Below are 14,659 nucleotides of genomic sequence, written 5' to 3'. Positions count from 1 at the left end.
GGGTCGTCAGATAGATTATGGTTGGATATTTGTGGGGGCTACAGATTGATGCTATGCATATTCTGATTCCGTCAAAAAAAAAAGGTCCCGATATGTATGCCAACCGGGTATTGGAGCGGCGGGTACTTTGTGCCGGAGCTTATTATGATCGACGCGGCATGTCGCTTAGTCTGTATGCTAAAGCAGCTGCTCAGGCACATATAGTGGACATATGAATGGGCAAAGTGCCCGTTTTGTTCAACACTCTGCTCTAGCTTGGACCAGATGCAAAGCACTTAGGCCCAGCCCAGCACATTTGATGAAAATGCAGTTCTTGCACCGAAATTGACATGTGTTTTGTGGATCACCAATGTGTGACCTGCCTTTTTGGGGCCGAGATTTGCAACGAATCCACAAAATGTACCCATTCTCTGCCTGCCGGATTTTTATCATCATACTTTTGAACTTAATCAAATTAAAAGAGCGTATGACCTCCTATAGTTCCTATTGGCCTTTCCCTCCATGGTGCCTTCTGATGGGTGACTTGGAGTAGCGTTCAGGTACTCAATCGGGATACATTTGTGTCGATCTGTACCCTACAAGGTCATGCAGCATCTCAGGGGTATTGCCGCTTGTCGATCAATTCAAGCCTGGGCGGATATGTAACGCACCTACCAAGCATGGCGACATGCTTATCTTGCAGCCGAAGCGAGAATGGTTCTCCGATATGTGAGAGGAAGGGCTTCAGCACTAAAATTACTATCGGCTTGTGCCGAGGGACACATCCGCGCCGACGGTAACGTTTCGGCCTGTAATAAGTAGACGGTCATGTCATGTGTGTTGGCCTTACCATCTTTTCTTCGGTTGGCAAGAGGTCGAAATGCTATCCTTGTTGCATTTAGCCAGGTTAGTTAAGTGGCGCGGCGCCTCTTCCGAAGTATCTGGTGGAAGCTTTCTGGTGTGCATTTTATATTCAATCCACTAAAGACCTCCACCAGCTACTTTACGAATTGGAAAGCGGCGCAAAAATGTGAACCTGGACCAGCAATACAGCCGCATAGTTCATTTCTGACTTGCTGCAGGGAGATCTTTAGGCGTATTACGTACTCGCCGGTTCCTTGGAGGGGAAATTCGACGGCCGCACCTGCAATGTGTTGGTGCTATTACTTAGCGTCCATTGGTGCTTGTGAAGAATAAGATGTTCTATTTGTAAGAGTAGGTTTAAATTCTGATCCCTGTATGTAACGAGTAAATTGGGTGGTTACATGTAAAAAACCAGACCACAAGGGAAGAGCATATCGAGACAAAGCCACCCTCTACCAGTAGTACTTGTATCCTCTTTCGCTTTTCCCTGCTGGTGCTGAGTCGCTGTTTTTTTCAAGAGTATGATATTACTGGAAACAATCGGTTTAGGTGATCGGTGGGCGAAAGAACCACTTGCCCCCAGCACAAGTAACACAGTTGCTCTTTGCGCCCTGTCACGCAGTAACCTTGTAATTATGCCTCGTGATTGGCAAACTCGCGAATCGGTGTGCCTGCTTCCTGCCAATACTACCTAACCTTCTTTACCATCCGTTTGCCTCGTTCGCCTTCTGGTACTGGCGAGGTGCCTGTTCAGGGTGGTTCGCAAGGCAAAGATGCGATATGGAAGGCGCAAGGTCCCCAAAAAGTGTCTCGATAGTGTCAAGACGGGAGATACATTGAAGACGCTGTCGAAGCAGATCCGGTAATTAATCGTCGTTTCACAGACCGCAATGGCATGGCTCCCAACAGTTAGGAGTCTTGTTACCACTTGGTCCTGCTCGCTAGTGCTTGCTCAATTTTATTTGATTATCATCTAAACAAATAAAAAGGCATGTAGTTTACTACATGTAACTTGGGTGTTTTAATAATCATCAGATATTTCGTCCTCCGATGGGCTCTCGGGCTGTTGCTGCTTAACCTTCCGTCGCTTTCGACTCGCCCTGCTGGCCACGTCCATTCCCTGTTGAGTTCTGCTGCAAGTTCTTGTTTTTATTCCTAGCTTCGTCTCAAAATGGACAATTCGCGATTTTAAAGCAGCCCATTCGACCTGTGAGGGACAGCCACAATCCTGTCGACAGTTCGGCTTGTGTCGGGTATATGAAGTTGATGCTTCGAGGTTGGCAAGGCGCCGTTCCATGTCTTGAACATTCTTAAAGAGCTTGGATAGCCTGTGTAGATGGAGTCAGATAAGTGTCATGTGGGAGAGGAATAAAATAAAAGATAAAACTTGCTCGCTCATTTGAGATCTTCGCTTGGAGTACCCAGGCGACGTCCGCTGCATGTACACCGAGGTCCTCTGATTCCCAAAGGCTCTAGGAATCCCTCTACTGGAGAAGCCGTCAATGCCACTGCTAGTATGGCTGTTGTTGAAGCTCTCGCTATGATTGTGAACGGAAATGCCCGATTGGCGACCGGATATGTGATGATCTCCAGCAAATCTGTCTCTGACAAAGCCATCATGGCGAGTAGACTCAGCAAACCGATCTGCTAGCCAAGGTTGGCCTCCCAGATTGCATGTCGGAGCTGCAAACAGACGAGAATGATGAGGAGATTCGCTTACTCCTCTTGGCGTCGGATCCAAATGCGTTGAATCTGGAGCTGATTCGTATTCCGGACCAGCAGGAATATGACATGTATAATCGACAGATCTCCCCTTCGACGAGTTTTCCACTGATCGCGGTGAAGGAAGAGTCCGATCGGCGGTTCGGCGCGCCACCCGCATAGAGGCGCACAAGACAAGGCCCAATCTCGCGATGCGAGCCAGCGTGGCACAAAAAACTTTGCCAGCCGGAAAGGCAGGCGTCCTTCCCCGGAAGGCTAGACAATACGGTTTAAAAGAAAGGGAAATTAGGCTGAGAACCACCCGACGGTTCTTCGAATCGACAGGGCACCCTCTCACCCCCTCACACCTTCTGGGATTGCCTGCAGCGAGGAGGTAGTGCCGTTACGGGGGTTGGTTAGTTGTACGTGGACCGGAAGCACTGTGCCGGCGCGGCAGTCTCCAAAGGGTCCCGACAGCAAGACGTGGTCGGCCCATTGCTGGAGACGGCTTTGGGTAACGGGAAGCAAGAAACGTGGGCACGGCCTTGGTTCGCACCCTTGGTACACCCCGTGGACGGTGGGCCGTGGTGGAATAGTGTGACTGAGGCGCCCCATGCTTCTCACTCGCACTGGGAATCTGCGCCGGGTCTGGAGGACGGGAAGAACTCGATTGCATTCATGTCCACATTGTGGCGCTGGGCTAGCCCAGGAACCAACGGGGGACTAAGCTGTGGATGGACATGTACGGGGTGTCGCCGGCTTTTCGAAGCTTTCTACTCGCACTAGGGACGTACACCGGGGCAGATGATGTCGTCGGCATGTTAGGCGGAAGAGACGCTATTTTAGCCGGAGAGGACGGATGCGCGCGTCGGTCTACCAAGAGGCCTTTTTGTGGATGCGGTAGGCTTAAGGTGCAAACCTTGTATTTACGTGGCAGGCTGGGTATCCAGCGACTAGGAGGGCTCTAGCTGGCCTGTCCGTTAGAGGGTCTGGTCCAACCCTGTGACTATAGTTTACTGTAGGAAATGCAAGGGCGGACGCGCGGCGCCCCCCGCCCGGAGGCGATCAACGTTTCGGTTAGGGACGACCGGTTACCAAAGTTCGCGGAGCTACTTGCTTTTGGCATGCAAGACATGCCGGACCCGGGATCCGCGGCCGATGGCTACGCATTGGACGCGTGGGTAGCTGAATTTACAACTTTATGGGAGCAAGTGACGTGGGTCGTGGGTACGCCGGCGGGAAAAAGGGACAGCTCGGCTCCCTGGTGGACCGAAAACTGCCAGCGGCTCTGGTCCGAATTCCAGCGGGTTAAACGGAGCGCTGTAAATAGGGCAGACGCCTCTGCCGAGGAAAAAGCCTATACGAAAGGGGTGCGGGCCGCGAAGCGGGAGTACTGGAGGCACCGGATCGACCAACTGCGCGACGATAAGGATTTGTGGAACATGGTGGGCTGGCTGGGAGCCGGACCACGCCTCCGGTCCCCGCCGCTGGTTATTAACGGCGAGCAAGTGAGCGAGCCTTTAGCAAAAGCGGAAGCACTGCAACGGGAGGTGCTTGGCCGATTTTCGGCGGAGGATGACCTGCAGGGAGACCCCTTGGAGGCCTGGTCGCCGGACGAGGCTAAAATCCCTTGGGACACCCAGGTTAGTGCGGAAGAGGCGGAGCGCTCCTGCATTGGGGTTACGAGCACGTCCCCGGGCATCGACGGAATAACCGTCCGGCTACTAAAAGCCGGATGGGCTTCGTTGGCCGAGCCGGTGCGCAGGCTCTACCAACGTTGCCTGGAACTCGGACATTTCCCAGCGCCTTGGAAGAAGGCCGAAGTCGCGATGCTACCGAAAACGGGGAAGAAAGACCGGAGCAGCGTTCGATCCTGGCGGCCTATAGCCCTCCTCTCCTGCATCGGAAAAGGCCTCGAGAGGCTCGTTGCACGCCGGATAGCTTGGGCCATACACGACAACGGGCTCCTTAGCTGCACCCACGGCGGTGCCCTACCCAAACGATCGGCGACGGATCTGGTTTGTGCCCTCGCCCACGATATCGAGCAGGCTCTAGCTCGCGGGGAGGAAGTCACCCTTGTCGCATGCGACGTCCAAGGCGCCTTCGACGCCCTCCTCCATAGGCGATTAATACGGAAAATGCGGAGCCTCGGGTTTAGTAAAATGCTCCTCAGGTTCGTGATTAACTTTTTAAGCGGCCGCCAGGCCCGAGTCCGGCTGGAGGGTACGACCACGGGCTTTAGGCGGCTTGGGTGCGGCACCCCGCAAGGGTCTCCCCTTTCCCCGATCCTATATATGCTATATTTGGCGTATCTCGTCAAAAACGGTACGAAGTGGCGGTTGGCATACGCAGACGACGTGCTTACATGGAAATCGTCACCCTCGTTGGAGGAAAACGTACGTTGGCTGGAAGATAAACTCCGGGATATGCACGAAATTGCGGCGGAAGAGAAGATCCATTTTGCAGCGGAAAAGACAGAGGTGATCCATATCACTAAGAAAAGGCACGGTCGCAACCCGGAAATCCGGATTAATGGTAGAACGGTTACCCCGGTCCAACTACCGGGCGGTCGACGCGGACAAAGCGCCTCCGGGGCCGAGCGCTACCCGGGCATGCGTTGGCTTGGTTTTTGGTTCAGCCGACGGCTAGACGGGCGCCGCCACGTGGCCGAAAGGGCTGCCAAAGCAATGGCGGTCGCTGCCCACCTCAAGAGCTTTGGGGCAGTAAGATACGGACCGCCTGCGGCTGCACTTCGCAAGGCAGCGGTGGCATGCGTGGGTTCCTCGGCCACCTACGCAGCCGAGGCATTAGTAGTAGTAGTAGTAGTATTATTTAACGCCGGGCTCGGCCCGGCTCATTAGCCGGCCGTTAGCAACCTCCCGAGGGGTATCTCGGCGCGCTTTCTATTTTCTCTATTTACACAGCGGAAAACAAGGGCATAGAAGCGAATCGAGCCTGACCGGGTTCGTGCCCGGTCCTGCTTACAGGTTTGTTCACTGACGCGACCCCGTGCCTTCAGGCGCACGGAGGGTTCGTCTGACGGCAGTTGACGGCTCTTCATCGAGAGGGGCCTGTGTCCAAACAGCGGAGCTGTCGGTCGTTTGTAGCCATGGAGACGAAGTTCCCAACAAGTGTGGGCTCGACGGCACAGGCGGGTGGTTGTTGTCGATAGCCAGCCGGGTTATCCTTGCCACGGTAAGCGGGGAGGAGGTGGAGGGAGCAGGATTCGAACCTACGTTACTCAAGTAACAGCCATGGCGCTTAACCACTGCGCCATTCCCCCCACACCGCAGCCGAGGCATGGTACAACCCAGCGCACAAACAAAGAGGACTCCTCAAAGCACTGAAACAAACCGCTGGTTTTAGCGGCACGGGCAATCCTCCCGGCGTATAAAACCACCCCCTCGTCCACTGTTCTCAGGGACGCAGGACTACCCTCGGCCCGCGTCGCGCTGGCCTACACCCGCCTGAAATACGGCGCCCGACTAAGGCTCGCGGACAAGGGGCACCCCCTTGTCAGCCGCCTGCGTGAAACACCTCGTGCCCGCAACTCGGGCCATTCGGCCACGACCCTGCAAACGGCTGCACAACTTCTCCCGCGGATCCGGAGACTAGAGTTGCGCGCACCTCGCAATGCCCCGGATTCTCGCACTGACCCCACCGGAGGAGTCCCGAAAGAGGAAGCGGCCCGCCGCTTTATCGAATGGCTGGACATGGTATCACCTGACGATATCGTGGTATATACGGATGGTTCGGAAAAACACGAAAACAACTGCGTCCAAATAGGGTACGGATGGGCCGCTTTTAGGGCGGGCCTGGAATTTGCCGCAGGCTCCGCATCTATTACGCCGGAAAACCACGTTTTCGACGCCGAGGCGATTGGCGCCCTAAAAGGGCTACAGGCGGCAGCCAAGGCCCAGCCAGGCGCCCGGATTTGGATTTGTGTGGACAGCACCTCGGTTATTTGGGGTCTTAGAGGCGACGCGCCGCGTTCGTCCCAATGGGCCTTTCTGGAGTTCCATGACCTTGTCGATCTACTCCGAAAACAAGGTACCGAGGTTCGGGTCCGTTGGTGCCCTGGGCACCAGGGAATCCCGGGAAACGACCGGGCTGACGAGCTGGCCAAGGCCGGCTCCGCCGGACCGCCGGACCCAGACCCGAGGGCTCAGCAAACCACGTATAGCGGTGCCGGCACGGTCCTCAGAGCCATTCTTTCGAATATAGAGAAGGACTGGTGGCGTAGAGAACTCTGTGAACGGTCCCCCGCATATAGGGAATGGAAATTCCAATACACACCGAGAAAGGAGCCCGAGGAACTGCGTTTGCCAAGACCCCTACTGGGCCATTATTTGGCCATGAGGACCGGCCACGGCGATTTCAAGGCCTACCATGACCGTTTCAACCACCAGGATGCAAACACCTCGTGTGCCTGGTGCTGGAAGCGGACCTCCCCTGAACACCCGGTGCACTGCCGCCATTCGCGGGCGGTGTGGAGAAACTGGCCGTGGCCTAATAACGACCGGCCGGCCGGGCCGCCAAATCGCGCCCAACGCTGGAAATTCTTCCAGACAAGCTTCGGGCAACCGAAAAGCTTTGAGGCGTTTTCGATAGCCACCAACTACTTCAGCGCCCGCCCCAGAGCGGCCCGCCAGCGCCCCGCGCGCCACGAACGCACTTTACGCCTAGGGACACCGATCGTAAACGACTCGAACTCTGACGAGGAATAGACTTACTGCCTTTTCACCCACACTTCACGGCACAAGCCGTCAGACGAACCCTCCGTGCACCTTAGGCACGGGGTCGCGTCAGTGAACTAACCCCCTAAGCAGGACCGGGCCCGAACCCGGTCAGGCTCGATCCGCCTCTGCCCTCCTTGTTTTCCCCCTGTGTAAATAAAGAAGATAGAACGCGCGCCGAGATACCCCTCGGGAGGTTGCTAACGGCCGGCTAACAAGCCGGGCCGAGCCCGGCGTTAACTAATACTACTACTACTACTACTACTACTCGTAAACGACTCGAACTCAGACGAGGAATAGACTTACTGCCTTTTCACCCACACTTCACGGCACAAGCCGTCAGACGAACCCTCCGTGCACCTTAGGCACGGGGTCGCGTCAGTGAACTAACCCCCTAAGCAGGACCGGGCCCGAACCCGGTCAGGCACGATCCGCCTCTGCCCTCCTTGTTTTCCCCCTGTGTAAATAAAGAAGATAGAACGCGCGCCGAGATACCCCTCGGGAGGTTGCTAACGGCCGGCTAACAAGCCGGGCCGAGCCCGGCGTTAACTAATACTACTACTACTACTGAACGGTCCCCCGCATATAGGGAATGGAAATTCCAATATATACCGAGAAAGGAGCCCGAGGAACTGCGTTTGCCAAGACCCCTACTGGGCTATTTTTTGGCCATGAGGACCGGCCACGGCGATTTTAAAGCCTACCATGACCGTTTCAACCACCAGGATGCAAACACCTCGTGTGCCTGGTGCTGGAAGCGGACCTCCCCTGAACACCCGGTGCACTGCCGCTATTCGCGGGCGGTGTGGAGAAATTGGCCGTGGCTTAATAACGAGCGGCCGGTCGGGCCGCCAAACCGCGCCCAACGCCGCAAATTCTTCCAAATAAACCTCGGGCAACCGAAAAACTTTAAGGCGTTTTCGATAGCCACCAACTACTTCAGCGCCCGCCCCAGAGCGGCCCGCCAGCGCCCCGCGCGCCACGAACGCACTTTACGCCTAGGGACACCGATCGTAAACGACTCGAACTCTGACGAGGAATAGACTTACTGCCTTTTCACCCACACTTCACGGCACAAGCCGTCAGACGAACCCTCCGTGCACCTTAGGCACGGGGTCGCGTCAGTGAACTAACCCCCTAAGCAGGACCGGGCCCGAACCCGGTCAGGCACGATCCGCCTCTGCCCTCCTTGTTTTCCCCCTGTGTAAATAAAGAAGATAGAACGCGCGCCGAGATACCCCTCGGGAGGTTGCTAACGGCCGGCTAACAAGCCGGGCCGAGCCCGGCGTTAAATAATACTACTACTACTACTACTATGACGTATGTGCAGTCTCGGCTGCCCCATCCAAGTCAGAGACATCTTTCAAGTACGCATTTATATAAATCGCAGACATGCACCCAATGTCTTCTCTATCCTACCAGCCCTTGGTGGCTCCTCTTTGAAACTGCACGCGTATATTCGGGGGAACGGGACAGGACGCCAGAGAATCAAGATCGACGGTTCCCAAAGTGGCAAAAGACGTGCCTCACGTAACCAGGCGAGCCAGTCGCACCGCCGGTTCTCCAGCCACAGAAGCTCATTTAGGAGTCCTGTGCATTCCTTGGTCGTATTCCTGAACTCGTCATCGTCAGCATCGTCCCCAGTCAGTCGAAATAAACCCAAGGCCCCCGGTACTGAACATGACATGCGGACACAAAATGCAGTTAGCATTACTGAAGTTATCCAGGAAACTGAGTTAGTAATTTGATTTTACAACAACAAACTAACTGCTACCCAAAGTTTCGGAGTTCTGCTGCAACCCCGCAACAACCCCTCCAAACCTTTTAGTCAAAGATTCTCGCAGCACCATTTTGTCCGTCGACGTGTCATGTCAAAATACGATTACAATGCCATCTTTTCAGGCATTGTACAGACCGAGCGAACGATGCATATTTAGTACACCATATGACAAGTTCTTTTTTTGACCTCCTCAACTGGTGCGTCTTATTGGAGTATCACATGCCGCATTTAATCCTGAAAGCTGCTCATTAGTGATCGTAGTTTTTTCCCGGATCAAGCAGCTCCACCAGCCTTGGCTGACGCCCGTATGCGATATCTGGAAAGGTTATCGCCATATTGCGCTTTTTGTCTATTTCTTACAGGAATAGCGTATGGCGGGAGATGTCAAGGGCTGAAAAGGCGGCTGCGAAAGGCAAAACAACGCGCAAAAGCGTCAAAAGAAACCTGGTTCCGTTGGACTCCGCATTAAGGCCCAACACGACGCGCGCTATTTTGGAATAATTAATAATTGAGGCCATAAAGAAGAAGGTCACGCAATGGGCACTTTCTCCGACCTAGTTCTTTTAGAATTCAAGCCACTCTAACCCCCCCCCCCCCCCCCCCCACACACACACACACACAAAGAAAAAAGAAAAAGAAAGGTGCCAAACGTCCAACGTACACACCAAATAGTGGGCAGCATATGCAGCCTATCAGACAAACAGATTTGCTCAGTTATGCAGAAGGCCCTTCATTTTGTGGCATGGAGCAAGAGCGCAATCCGATTCGCGGGCTAGGGCGGCAAATGGCGGGGTCAACATCGCATGATGACAATTGGACTTTTTGGGGCCGGGCAAGGATCTGGGTCCTTATACTTCTAATTTGACCGTAAGGCCAACGCTGCCACCTAACTTGTCAATGAGGAGGGTACATGGCTGTGTTCCGGCAACCGCAGTCTGCCAAATAGTCCTCGCCCGGCTCTCAAACTTGTCTTTCACAAGGTCAAGTGGCCAACAAAACTCACAACTCTGACGGACGCATAAGCCACGCTCAAGATGGATACATCGCCAGAACAGGCCTTAAGGGATTCGCTAAAGAGGTGCGTCAGCACAACGATAGCATTAAGTCGTGAAACGAGCTAACAGTAATTTTACCATTCAAGCCTTCGCATTAGTGGAGACTACTCCGACATGACTGTCGTCTGCGGCCACGATACCTATCATGTCCACAAAGCGATTATGTGCCCGCGCTCGAAATACTTCGAGATTAGTTTCAAAGCAGACATGCAGGTAAGTGCACGGTACGCATACACGAAATAAGAATTGGACAAGGTTTGAAGCTGACCTACTGTCCAGGAAAACCGCACATCCTGCGTAGACCTGTCCGATCACAACCCAGATGCGGTCAAGCTTGTGATCGACTTCTTCTATCTCACGGACTATAAGCCTTTGCACAAAATCCCAGCCTGGGGATTCGAGATCAAGAAAGAACCTACGAACATCGAGTTTCCTGCCGCTGCAGTTGCCGAGGCTGACGATGTTACAACCGAACGCGGGGATCCTCCAGCAGAGCCCGAGGTTCATAATCCCTGGGAAGAGCCTCTCGCACTTAGAAAGGGCAAAAAGCAAAAGAAAAAGGGCAAGTCAATCGCCATGGACGAGCCAGCGGGCCCATCAACCGAGGACCCTCACTCGGAGCCCATCAGCCTTGCCGAATCGCTGCTTGACAAAACCTTCCTCCTCACGCACTGCCACGTCTACGCCTTGGCCGAGTACTTGCAAGTCGGCGACCTCAAGGGTCTGGCAGCGCGCAAGTTTCGCACCGAAGCCGAAAAGCACTGGAACCACCCGGACTTCTTCGAGGCGGTGCAGGAGGTCTACCGAACGTCGGTCCGCAGCGATAGGCTCCTGCGCGACATCGTGGTTGATGTTATGAAGCAACGCAAGGAGTTGTTGGATCGGTTTGAGTACCAGGATGTTGTCAGCCAGCTTGATTTGTCTTTTGAGCTGCTTATGGCGGTCAAGACTAGGGGGTGGGGTTGAGGGCTTCTGATAACAAGCGCTATAATTACGTTAGTGAGGCATTGTGTGGAGGATGTACGGATCCACAAGTTCTGGCGCCAGGTTATTCGCAACTCTGTATGTTGGCTGTGTTTTGCCTGCGATGTCCTGGCAGCTTACCAATTAATGTTTCTGTCAAAGGCAGCACCTGCAAAATTGCCTTAGCAAATGGGTATGGCCAGTTGGTGCAAAAAAAAAGATTTTAGACCCGATGTGTGTAAAATCACTATGCCTATCAAACGTGTTGTCTCCAAAACTCTAGCAAACCCCACAATCCTGAACTGATCGACACCCGTGAACGGCCTCCTGCATTTCGGATGCTAGTCTGTGGCTGCATGCTAGGCTCCCAAGTGGGGACAAAATTAAATTGACCACCAACAGGCCAAATAACGACCATTCCTTTAAAACGTTACCCATTTAATACGCCATAACTTCATCAGCTTGGGCTTTGTTTTCTTAAAATAAGCTCCAAAATAAAGCCAAAACCAATCTGTCCTCATAACCGACTTTTTGCTATGCTGTGTATTTTTCTCGTAGTGAAATTATCGTAAGAAGTGAAGTACTTTTCCGCGATTAATTTAATTTTGTCCCCGCATTTTCTCAGCTCTGCAGAGGCCTGCCATTTCTGCGGCTTGGAGCAAGACCGCAAGTTGATTTAAGGACCTGGGCGGCAAACAGCGGAGTTAATCTCCGCATTGTTTCGCCACGTATCACCAATGCGCCATGCCCTTCTGGTGTCCGCAATTTGCCGTGCCGTATGTGACATTTGGACCATGAGATCACCAGACCCTAACCCTGACCCTGGACCAACGACCCACCAGGATGATACCTTTATCGACGTCGCGTCAAGCTCAGAACTTTGTTTGTTTCCTTTCCTCTCCTCAGAGTAGAATCTTCGTCGATAGGCGCCAATAGACTAGCTTCCGTGCTATGCTTACCCTGGCCGTGACAGCTGACCTGCTTTTATCAAGCCACTTCTCCCGTCTCACTGCTGCAAACAGCCAAACACAAGACATTAAAGACACCCGGTACTATCTCATATACTGGACATATATGCAACTTGATTGGTAACGTTGGGTACCGCTTTTCCGGCACCCCCCCTTTTCCGGCACCCAAAAGTTTTCTTCACAAAATGCCGTCTTTCACAAACCGATTTAAATATAAAATTATCAACGCACAAAAATACAATCGTTTTCAGGCATTTCCGGTTGATTAACCTCTTCTCCATCACCTAAAGCTTCCAAACCTTCTATATCATTTTCCTGCAATTCAACAACGTTCTGTTTGCTAACCAAAAGCTCGTTTGGATCCGGAACCACCCTCCTCCTTTTAACCGGCCGTATTGCCTCCAGTTGTGCTTCCAATAAGCTGATTTTTTGCTGGGCGCTAGCCAAAAGGGTATCTTTGGCTTCGAAGCTTTTTTGGACTTTTGCAAATAAAAGACGTGAAGTAGCGTTGGTTTTGTTGGATTGGGAAAGTTTTTGCAGTTGAAGTCGGATATCTCGGGTCGTTTTAGGGGTTTTCCAAATAAGTAAAGACGGGTCGTTAATTTTTGGGCTGGGCTTTCCGGTGTTTTATCCCTTTGCAAACCGTTGTTTTTATCTTTTATAACGTTGGCGTTGCTATTTTCTAACAAAAAAGGGCTTAAAAGTGGTTTAACCAAGTTTACCGGCCATAACCCCGTTGTACGCCAACCAGATTGAATGGTTTTTGCTATAAATGCTTTTAATCTGGCTTTTCGATAACAAAGTAGGAAATTTCGTTTTCCAATAACTGTTGAACAGCAAAATTGGCTAACAAATCCAAGTTGACGTCGATAAGCTTCTTTTAACGGCCCAAAAACCGATAGATCCAATGGTTGAAGAACGTGTGACGAATGAGGGGGTAAATATAGGAGTTGAATATTATTTTGCAAGCAAAGAAGCATAAATTCGTCCGTTATGTGTGATCCATGGCCATCCAAAACTAATAACCGCTTTTCAGGGGTTAAAGGTTGGGTATACGGAATAAATGTTACGATCAAAGTATCGGGTAACCTGTTCTTAGGGTAAAGTACAGTGGGTTGAAGCAACTGAGCGTCTGGCTGGGTAACTGGGGTTCTCAATGACTGGGGGTGAAGTTATGATCGTTCTCAAGTAAGTATTGAGGTTAACTAGAGTTTGATTGCTGCTAAGCAATCCTAGAATCGAATTTATCTACATGGTAATAAGCGTGCCTTATATAGACTATATTCCGAATGTAATCTCTCTTAATCTGTTTGATCTGTGATTTTCAACTGAGATTCTACAGATTATAGAGATCCATTCCCTTGGCCGTCACGTGAGGTCACGTGAGATCTCGTGGCCTTGTCCTTAGGTAATCGTTGTTCTGCCGGTCGGTATCTCTTTTGGGCGAGTGTCGTCAGGAGGGGTGTGACCCCACCTGGCCTCTCTGGTACCGGCCCAACTGTCTGGTCGTAACATCAGGTCTCCTCTCCTTTGGCCAAGTCCCTTTGGCCTTTAAGTAGTCCGTACTCCCTTGATCCCTGTTCTGGTTTTCCTTCCTTCCTGGCTAACTCTCTTGCGCCATGTCTAGTCGTGTAGCCAAACCAAAATCCGGTCGCTCGTCGACGGAACGTCGCCACGCTCTTCTTGCGTCTCTCCTTCCTTGTTCCGTGGACATGCCTTCTTGTTCTTATTGTGAATCGCGCGGCATGGTGCGTTGCGCTGTCTCGCCGCAAGACTCTTCTCGTTGCATTAAATGCCTTCGTGTCAATCGGTCTGGTTGCGACGTATTGGGGGTGTCTAACGCCCAATTGCGCAACATCGGTCGGCAGCATTCGAAACTGGATGCGGAGGTCGAAGCTCTGGAGGAGGACATTTTGGCGGAGCAGCAAAGGATTTAGGAGAAGCAACTGAAACTGCTTCGCTTGCGGAAACAAAAGAAATTGTGGTTTGAGAAAATAATGCGAGCTGTGTCTCGCGGAATTGATGACTTGGAGGAATTGGATCGGGTGGAGCGTGAGGAGGCGGAACAGGAGGAGCGTCGACGATCAACCGAGGTCCTGCCTGAAGTGTCCTTGGAGTCGCTTCTTCCGGATTCCAATTTTGTCTGGGATTCGACTTTCCCGATGGGTCCTCTAAATCCTTCGTTGTTGGATGAGATGAATGTTCTTGCGCAACATTCCGTTGGTACGTCGTTTTTCTGGTGTTTTTGTTTTGTGTTGCATACTGATCGTTTCTTTGTAGGTTCGTCTGGTGGTATGGTTTCGAGTCCTGGTCGGCCCTTAACTTCTGGGAATGGTAGGTGGTGCTTTCTTAGGTCGTCCTCTTTTCCTTGGCTGACTTGCTCGCAGATCCAACTCCTGATAGTATTGGCGGAGCGGTTCCTGGCAATCCTGGAGGTGGTTAAGGGGTTCCCAAGTGTTTTCTTCATGTCCGTAGTTTTCCCATTTAACAAGGTATTCTGTTTTGCCGTGGTTGCGTCTGTGGTCGAGTATTTGTTCAACGTCGTAAGTTTGTTCTGCGTCGATCTCGATCGTTTCTTGTGTGCTGGTGCCGTGTGGTGCCGGCTCCAGTAGT

General features: G+C 52.4%; 3 protein-coding genes and 1 pseudogene across 4 annotated transcripts; 2 read left to right on the top strand and 2 right to left on the bottom strand.

Moving 5' to 3' along the window:
- Positions 1-1,864: 1,864 nt before the first annotated feature.
- MGG_16557 (uncharacterized protein) lies at positions 1,865-3,364 on the bottom strand (the record flags this gene model as incomplete). Its single annotated transcript, XM_003711079.1, has 5 exons — positions 1,865-2,171; positions 2,265-2,820; positions 2,913-3,042; positions 3,101-3,192; positions 3,262-3,364. 5 exons carry the CDS (start codon positions 3,362-3,364, stop codon positions 1,865-1,867), a joined length of 1,188 nt encoding a protein of 395 aa, XP_003711127.1.
- A 2,391-nt stretch (positions 3,365-5,755) lies between these two features.
- On the bottom strand, positions 5,756-5,827 carry MGG_20110 (annotated as a pseudogene). The gene has a single exon. The product of its transcript is annotated as a tRNA-OTHER (tRNA).
- Positions 5,828-10,094: 4,267 nt separating this feature from the next.
- MGG_15418 (uncharacterized protein) lies at positions 10,095-11,168 on the top strand (the record flags this gene model as incomplete). Its single annotated transcript, XM_003711078.1, has 3 exons — positions 10,095-10,138; positions 10,202-10,328; positions 10,395-11,168. The coding sequence occupies 3 exons, from the start codon at positions 10,095-10,097 to the stop codon at positions 11,079-11,081; spliced, it is 858 nt and encodes a 285-aa protein (XP_003711126.1). The 3' UTR covers positions 11,082-11,168.
- Positions 11,169-13,873: 2,705 nt separating this feature from the next.
- On the top strand, positions 13,874-14,659 carry MGG_16556 (uncharacterized protein). Its single transcript, XM_003711077.1, has 3 exons — positions 13,874-14,269; positions 14,327-14,380; positions 14,434-14,659. The coding sequence occupies exons 1-3, from the start codon at positions 14,044-14,046 to the stop codon at positions 14,487-14,489; spliced, it is 336 nt and encodes a 111-aa protein (XP_003711125.1). The 5' UTR covers positions 13,874-14,043; the 3' UTR covers positions 14,490-14,659.

The sequence above is a fragment of the Pyricularia oryzae genome, chromosome 1 (genome assembly GCF_000002495.2).
Source record: "Pyricularia oryzae 70-15 chromosome 1, whole genome shotgun sequence".
Classification (NCBI taxonomy): Eukaryota; Fungi; Ascomycota; class Sordariomycetes; order Magnaporthales; family Pyriculariaceae; genus Pyricularia; species Pyricularia oryzae.
The sequence above is the reverse complement of the archived record's forward strand: the minus strand, read 5'-3'. Positions and strand labels throughout refer to the sequence as shown.